The 9,148-nt window shown below is 37.7% G+C and overlaps 1 protein-coding gene across 1 annotated transcript; it reads left to right on the forward strand.

The window, feature by feature from the left end:
* Positions 1–3,684: 3,684 nt before the first annotated feature.
* Positions 3,685–7,523, forward strand: CBG19247 (the record flags this gene model as incomplete). Its single annotated transcript, XM_045237980.1, has 8 exons — positions 3,685–3,699; positions 5,564–5,660; positions 5,711–5,845; positions 6,406–6,557; positions 6,605–6,712; positions 6,765–7,004; positions 7,050–7,351; positions 7,394–7,523. The coding sequence occupies 8 exons, from the start codon at positions 3,685–3,687 to the stop codon at positions 7,521–7,523; spliced, it is 1,179 nt and encodes a 392-aa protein (XP_045096727.1).
* Between the last annotated feature and the right edge of the window lie 1,625 nt (positions 7,524–9,148).

Raw genomic sequence — 9,148 nt, forward strand, 5'->3', positions numbered from 1 at the left:
CTGGAAAAATGGAAAAGAATGGGGGAAAGAGAAATATTGATATTGAGAGGAAATAAAGAGAGCCCAGATGCCCCAAAAAGTAGCTTTCACATCGGAAATTGAAAAAAAAGAAAGGGTGTGAGAAAATATTTGGTTAGGAGAGTGAAGAGAAATTGAAAGTATGTTCGTATGGGAGAGTGGTTTGCGTTTCTAAATTAGTTGAAACGTAGCGAGAAGAGAGAGAAAGCGAAGGGACGTATACGAAAAGTGGTGAGTCCCTCGTCGGCGGTTTCCATAACGACAGAAAGCGGAGATCCAGCTAATAAATCGCCATTTCGTATCAAGGGGCTTTTTGATGCTAAACGAATGGGATTAAGACGTCGAGAGAGCTAGCGCAGACCTGCTTTACTAAATAATTTATTGAGGGAATTTGGAGGAAGTCTTCTGTGTCGTCCGAGATTTTCGGAATTTAATGCAATAAACATGGTGGTCCTTTCATGAAAACATATGCTAAGAAGACCTTGAGCTACTACAAAATGTTGAAATCTTTTTGGTATATTATAAATTATGAGGGTGCTTTTGTCATAGGACTCACCTAATTAAAAAATAGACCTATTCTGTCGACTGCATCAGTTGTTGAATTCATTACCTTTTCATGATATCTGTCATTTCATGATATCTGTCAGAATAATTTGCAAGACTAGTTCCATGCTTCAATATTAGAATTTTTCATGCTTTGTACAAAATTTTGGTCCCAATAAATGAGTTTTATTCCAGAGCAGATACTTCAAAACAAACGGGTGATGAAATTGAACAATACCAACAATATATATGATTCCAACTCAAAAAACAAAAAAATGACAAGTGGTCTGAAGGTATCAGAGAGGCTGTGGGCGAGTGACAACTCACAAGCGCTATCCGGCCACTGCACCGCGCGGAGGCTTTTGCCTGCTGCCTTTCGGCCCTGAGCCGTGCACCTCTCCTTATGCGCCCGGGACCGCCCGACTTCCGTCAGACGGACCCTAGCGACGTAGCGCTTGGCACGGACGCTCGGTCGCCGTTGCCAGCAACACCCACAGGACTCCTCCCTTCACTCCATCCACACTTGTCTACCGCCAAGAAGCTGGCTCACAGGCGCCCGCCACGACGCCCGGTGGTTTACCAAAAACGAGATGTGTATATGTATTCGATGGAAACACGCGGAAAGTTGCGGTTGCCTCCTTCCTCTTCTACTTTTTCTCTCTTCCTCTTTCTCCGCGTTTCCCAGTTTGGTCGTCCATAGAGCGCGTTTGCGCCGTTTTCGAGTAGGAAAGACAGCAATTGGGTTCATTTGAACAGAAAATCATTTAGACCTCCTTAAAGATACACAATAAAAGATGGGTTATGGTGAGAACAAGTCTATAATCTTATTGGCAAACTGAGAACGCAGAAAGTGTGTAATTTTTCGGCGAAAATTTTGTGTAATCCCCGAAAACCACAAGTTCGCTTAGGCCGTAGTAGATGACCAACGAACCTTGCGAGCAGAGAGTGCGGAAGGTTCAGAGAAACAGGTTCCTCCATAGGTCCGAACTCTCTAACTTCTATCATCAACTCATCAAATCATCATCATCTCTGCCACACACGCACACAAACACAGCTACGAGCACATATTTCAATCTTGTTGTACACCGAAAAGAAATCTCTGCGTATCCTTCAGATCTTCAATATTTTATTGATTAGAAACATCCGACATTTCACATCCTGCATGAATCTATTCCAACTGGAACGACCTAATTCATCTCTATTTTCCAGATTGCTTCGATTTTTCATTCTTGACACCTCTCGCTGTTTTTTGAGCTACCTTCTCGGCGATTGATGAGCACACCTGGCAGTTTTCAAAAATATTTAGGAAAAGTGTGTGTCTGTTAAAAATATATATTATCATGTTCTTCTTCATTTTCTCTTCTCTTTTTCTCTTCTTGTCCGCCCCCTATCCGTTCGCAAATAAAGACGAAAATGATGTTTTGCTTTTTTCCCTCATTTTTCTTCCCGGAGAACAATTCCACGCATCACCGTGTTTCATTGCTCACCTAATTTTTGTCAGATCATTCATTTTCTGGGTGGCTTTTAATTTGAACCACTTTTGATGACATTTTTGCTAGATTTTTGTTGTTGTTTGATATCTATGCACCATTTGGAGTTTTCAATGTATAACCGTGGTTTCAAAGAAGAATCTCATCTTAGTAAACAGTTGACTTTGAAATTTTCTAAAAGTAAATCAATATTTAAAAAGCCGGCCGAAAAAATGAAAATTTGGTGGATGCACCAAACCATTTTTCGTATAGTTACGATTTATTGTAATCTGCGATGCATTAATTATTAATTTGTGTTAATTTATTCAGCTAGCATTGATAATCATCTCCAATAGATTTCATTTAGATTCCTAGTTTTTTTTTGGGTTTCAATATCGTCTAACAATTAAATGGTATTTTTTCAGCCGATGGTTTAATACTATCCGTCTGATTTTATCATATTTCCTCAATAGAAGCCCACCAAAACCGTCAACTTCAAGCTCAATTATCTAATTTCTTGTGAAATATATTATAAGTTTGTCAACAGATAAAACACTTCTGTAATTATGATAAACAATTTATCATTTGACAATTTTTTCATATCTTTGACGAGAACCGAGATGAATTGGCTCAGAGTTAAAGGCTACGAGCCCTTCTATTACAGTTTTTACGGTATTTAAATACTCTATTTTATTAAAAATATGACATTTTATCAATTGGGTTTCTCGAAACTTCTCCAAATACTCAATCTGCCTGTCACATGTCCTCTTTGCGTGATTCATCAAAAACTCTTCCTTCTTTTTTCTGTCGCACCGAACATTCTCGTTCATCACCAGCGTGTTCAAAATGTCTTTTTTCGTTTCCCTCGTCCGTTTCAAAATCCTTCCCCAATCATTCTTCCTTCCTTCCCATCTGATTCTCCAATTCTCGAGTGCTCTCTTTTCCATCGTTTTGTTCTCGCGCAGTAGCGTCGCCCCGCAATCACAACGACTTAACATTGTTTTGTACACGGATTATCAAGTGGTTTCCTTCCGAATGACTACAGCCAACCGACCGACCGACTCGAGGAGACCGTATGACGAAATTTGGTCGGCGCGGGTGCTGGCGTGGCGGTGCACTTTTCGAACCATTTTGGTCTAGGAATTCCGATAGACATAAAAAACAAGAGGCACTTGGGTGAGAACAAACTTTATCTCTTCAGATCTCATAAGATCTTCCACACTGTACACTTTGGTTGATCCTCTTTCTCTATTTTTCCATGTCTTTCTATCTCTTCTTCCTCTTCTTTCCATTCAACATTTGTTTTATTCATATACCATCCATCATCCATCCACGAATCTATCTCTTTTATTTTTATCACATTCCACTTTTTTCACCGTTCTCTTTCTTCTCCAAAACAAATCATTGTCAGCCCAATTTTCAGGCGAGGCGACTTTTTTGTGTTCATCTCCGACGAATACAACCCAGTGTGACGAATAGTGCACACGATTCAAACGTCAGTTCCTGATCGAGGCTTCCTATCGATTATTTCCCTAAACGAATTCCCCCATCTTTTTTCTCCCTTTTTTCACCCGGTTTCATTCTGCCGCATCAAGTGCAGAAGAACATTTTCAATCGATCAGTGGAACTCTGAACAGGACACTCGACAAAAATCATGGATGCTCTTCAGGTTCGCTTTTTTTCTTTGCAAGAGATTTTTTCCTCACACTTGTGCTTCTGTTTATCAGCTGTTTGAAATTTGAAAAAAAAAAGTAGTAAATAAAATTGATGTGAGGAAGAAATATAGCGGGAGCTAGAAAACAAAGGGATATTTAAAAATAGAAAAACAAAGTGATGTTCTGGAAAAATCCAAGAGTTTGGAAACGAATTTTTGTGGTAGTGTCTAAAAAATCTCGAAAATGGAATAGAAAGATGAGTATGTTGAAATCTTGGATCTTGGGACATCTTAGGATGTGTTTCAATCATTTCCCATTTAGAAAATCGGATATAAACTACCGTAAACTCTGCTGGACCTCCACACTGTCAAGTTTGAGCTCAACTACCTCGATTCCTATGCATATATCAAAAATATGTAAACTAAAGAAATATTGGTGATATTGTGATAAACAATTCATCATTTGACAAATTTTTGATATATTTTAAAGGAATCGAGATAAATAAACTCAACGTTGACAGTGTAAATGGGCTTCTATTACAGGAAATACGGTAAACTGAAATCCACGTGGCTTTAAGTTTCAGTTTTCCTGAAATTTATAAGAACTATTACACTTTTACTATTTCCGTTGTAAACTGTTTGTACTACTGTAATTTCTTTAAGGGACCGGCACCTCTAATCATTCTCTTTGATCATAAGTATCTTGAATCCTATAAGAAGAAAAAAGACCAACTAATAAATTGTTTTGATTTTTTTATTCATACCATCCATCCTCAAAAATTTCGTCAGTTGATAATTTTGCGATATCTATTACAGTAATTGTTCTATTTGAGATAAAACTAACACTAGCAAGTGTCCAAAAGCATTTTCTTTAACACTAACTATCTCCGTTCCGTTTAAGAGAAATTGAAAAAAAATATTGCCGCGAAATTGTAATAGAAATGCCTTCACAATGTCAAGTTTGATCTCGATTATCTCAATTCCTTTGCAAGGTATCAAAAATGTGATAACTGCCAAAACACTTTTGATATTATGGTAAACAATTTACCAATTTACAACTTTGACAGGAATCGAAATAAATTGGCTCAAAGTTAAAAGTTAGAAGAGTAATTCCATCATAGAATTTACGAAAATATACATTTAATTAGTTGATAAACTTCTCGACTTCTCTAACTAACTGAGAACTGATATAATTTGAGAGATCTTTTAGAGAAGAATGTGACTGATAAAATGTTATATCCCTAGCTATGCGGGTCAGGAAAAGAAACAAGACAGAGCACACACAATTGCTCAGTTCTTTCTTTTTGAAGACCTCTTACTTTTGTCGCGAGCCCTCAGAAGTGCTAATTCTGGCAGTTAAACAAACCAAACACCGATTTTTTGTGCCTCTTGTTGTACTAAATACAAAACTCTTTTTTTAACTTCTTGTGAGCCACTCCCAATCACTTTATCACTTTTTCTCTTTTTTCGTCTCTTTCACAGCATTCCTTTATCTCTTGATCCACCTTTAAAAAAAATCGATCATTGCTTTTTCTCCGGCTTGGGACCGCGTATCTGATAACCACATACTACCTGAGAGTGTGTTGTCTGGCAAGAGAATCCGGGAAGAAGAAGAACCAGAGGTGTATCTTACTCTTCTAGTGTGTCCCCTAACCCTTTTTACTCTTCTTTTTTCTCTATTCGGTTCTATTATACAAGAGTTCATTCCGCTCTTTTGGACAACGAGAATTTTCCATCATTCTTTCGATTATGAAAATTAGCATAAACCAGTGTCAGTACTCGCATTTCGCCGGACAGAATCACCGCTCCTTTTCCGTGATTTTCAATACATTTAGTATCGAATTCTAGAAACTTCTATATCAAAACTCTCTTTTTTCAGACTGAAAACAAAGTCATTGAAGAGCTGAAACCATCAGCCGCAGCATCCACAAAAAAGCCCACCAACCGACCCGCCATGCAAATTTACCGTCCTCCTGGTAACGAATTTTCTAGAAGAGTTCTGAAATCATGTATTCTAATTTTTTAGGACTTCGATCCGACGGCTCGTCTTCAACGTCAGCCGCCACGACAACATCGTCAACGAAACCGAAGCAGGCAGCCGGTCAAAAGCTGTCCTCCAGCGATTGTGACTCAAATGTCACTTCACACATATTGAAAGAAGGTAAGACGATAAAATGGGATACTTTGGTTTAAAGAGAAGGCTTACTGAGTGTCCAGATGTTGTTCAGGTCAATGTGTTGGCCCAGTTAATGGTTTATCAGTACCATAAAGTGAAAATGGTTTGAATAACACTGCGATGATGTTTATTTCTGTGGTTGGTCTAATTTCAATGCGCTTTGCGGCCAAAAATTCGAGGATGGGCTGAGCATAGGTCCGGTAGCAAAATCCTTGAAGGTACATTAAAGAAGCATATATTTTAAGATATGTGGATGCCACACTAGGAGTCTATGGCTCTCCACAGTTCTAGCCCCCGCTTAGACGCCCTTTGGCCATTGACTTGGCTATTATACGATATCTGTCGAGACTGACTAAAAACACAGGTTGCCGAATGCCTCAGTTACTATCTCGAATTTTTGGCCGCAACGCAGATTGCAATTAGACCAGAGGAATATAAAGGGATTGAATAATGCAGACTTTGTTATTCAAATCAAAACTTAAATATTAAACGATTTATCACCATGGATTCTGAAAAAGTCATTCTTTCATTCCTATTTGTTTCAGAAAACAATAACAAGAAAGATTGCGGCGAGTCGACGAGCTCACGTGCCAGCTCGCGCGCTTCCAACAACATATCGTCAGACGATCGGCACACGAACGGAAGTTTAAAACGGACTGAAAGTTCATTGAGCTCTGAATCGAGCCCTTCGTCGCAGGTAAGCTGGTTGCCATCCTAACAAACAGACAATACAAAAGTATTTAGAAATCCTATGGTTCTAACTCGAATAAGCTGAATGGCCAATACGTCGGCGGAGGCGCCCATCAGCAATACAACAAGAGGATCAACAGTTCGAAGAAGGAACATCAAAAGGTATGTCTTGTCTCTGTCTTCATTCTTCTCACCTCTTCCCCCATTCTTACAGAAGAAAGTGATGAGTGAGCATGAAATTGAAAAAGCTATAACTGAATTGAGAGCTCTTCAATTACATTCTCATGCGTCGCAAATCGAACAATGGATTGGAGGAGCTTTCTGTGATGAGGAACTCGCCGAATGCATCGGATCCGCATTATGTCGCCATGCAATTGAAGGTGGCGGTGGTAGTGGAGTTGGAAAATTGTGCGCCAACTTCAAATACGCTCCATCTATCGGCTCCTTTGTCAAGGTAACTATTCATTTGTTTTCAATCAATCATCAAATTAATATTCAGGGACTTATCGTGGCTCTATCCCAATATCTGGAATGCCGTCATAAAATTCGCGAGGATCATTTCCGAATGTGGATTTCGTTTATTCAATTTTTGACTGAACTCTATTCCAATTTGGGATCAGATTCCAAAGGAGAACTTGCCACCATTGTGTTCGACGTCTTCAATTATCTTCTTCGTCCACCAATTCTAGAACATGTCAAAATTCAAGAATTGGAATGTCTCATTTCGATTTTGATCAAGGGAGGGTACGACTTGGAGAGAGAATGTCCCGATCGGTTGGCGTTGCTAAAGGATCTGATCAGGTAATTTTTTCAGAAGGATTTTTTAACAAATAGAAGTTTCAGGGATGCATTCATTGACGTCTCCGAACCATGGGCTCGCAAAATGATCCTTCTCCTTCTGGAACTCGGCGCATCAAGCTGGAAACTTCCAACCGATGCGAATGAGTACTATTTCAATGAGACTGCTACCTAATTGTTTTTTTATTTTTTTTATAATCAGTTTTTTTGTTCATCGTTTTCTTTTCTTTGCAATCCTATTTGTATATATTTATTCCCTAGATGATCCTAGTTTCAAATATTAACCCTCACTTCTGAAACATATTTCTTTTTTCTGACTAACTGTTTCCTACCGGTTCTCTTTCTTTTTTTCTTTTTTTTCAGTTTAGTTTCTTCAATTTCTGCTCCTCTTCATCTTTTCCTTTCACTTCACTTTTTGGGCTTTTTCTTGATTTTTAAAACCAAATCACAGGCTATTTTTACATTCGACCTTCCGCTAAAAGGTCCATTATCTTTCTCATTTCTCTCCATTTCTATTTTATCATTATGTGCAACTGAATAAAATTCAAATATTCTTGAAATATGTGTATCGTTAGAAGACAAGTTTTGAAAGCAAAATATAGAGTATGTCGAAGAAAAACGTCCCAAGAAAGACCTTAAAATTTTCAGAACCCTAATGACCGCCCGCTCCCAAATCCACATAGTGATCGGAACGAGAAAAAGGTGAGATGATCAGTCATATTTGTTTATATTCTAAACCCAAAAGAGTCACACTTTCAGATATGTTTGTCACCACCCGGACAGTCTTTAATGGATGAAGATAATACGATCAGAAAACCTAGCGATAGGTCACAGAAAACAACAAAGTGAACTGAAATTTTAAATGAGAAGATCAGTGATCAAAATAAATACTTTTTCAATTTCGTTTTCGATTTCGATGAAAATAGAAATGACGTGGTTTCTATTCGTAGTCTTCTCAGAACAGCTACAGTTCTAGATAGGGATCAAATTACAGGGTGGCACAGTCATAAGTACCGTATTTCCTCTAATAGAAGCCCACACACACCATCCCCTTTGAGCTTAATTATCTCGAATCCTGTTTAAAATATATAAAATTGATCAACTGATAAAAAATATTTTACTATTATGATAAAAATTTTATTAGTTTACAGATTATTTATATCTTTTACAAGAATTAATTAAGCTCAAAGTTGACGGCTTCAGTGAACTTCTATTAGCGGAAATACGGTATCTTGGAAGCACGAAAATTGGTAGAAATATAATTTTTCGTTTCATTTGAAACTACTGAAGTTTTCACGGCATTTCCTTAAATCTAGGTATTGTTATGGTTGCCCAGTATTATGTTTCCTGCACACCGTTATGATTTTCACGAGATGAAACAACTTTGACAAGCGATAACTCATTCCAAAGTTGGTCTAATAATTTAAATCTTAGCTAGTTTACTGATGAATAACTTGAATAGATGTGCTCCAAAATTGAGCCCAGTACAAAGCTTTTTTCTCAAATTTTATGCTAGTACAAACTTGAATCCGTAAATTCCTAATTTCAGAAACTTCAGGAGACAACTTCAGATGTTTTCATGAACTTCTATTCAAACTATTTTCGTACTTTCAATAAAAATAAGTGATGATTCATACGTATTACTTTAATTCACATTTCCTCATATCAACATCTTCAGAGACCTAATTTTGTATCATTGATAAGAATTATGTCATGGAAATTTTGAGCGAATTTCTTCAGAAAAGTATACCTAGTTCAGCAGATTCGAGGTTCTGAAATTCTTTTACAAACTGATAAGAA

This window comes from Caenorhabditis briggsae, assembly GCF_000004555.2.
Source record: "Caenorhabditis briggsae complete genome, chrV, whole genome shotgun sequence".
Lineage (NCBI taxonomy): Eukaryota > Metazoa > Nematoda > Chromadorea > Rhabditida > Rhabditidae > Caenorhabditis > Caenorhabditis briggsae.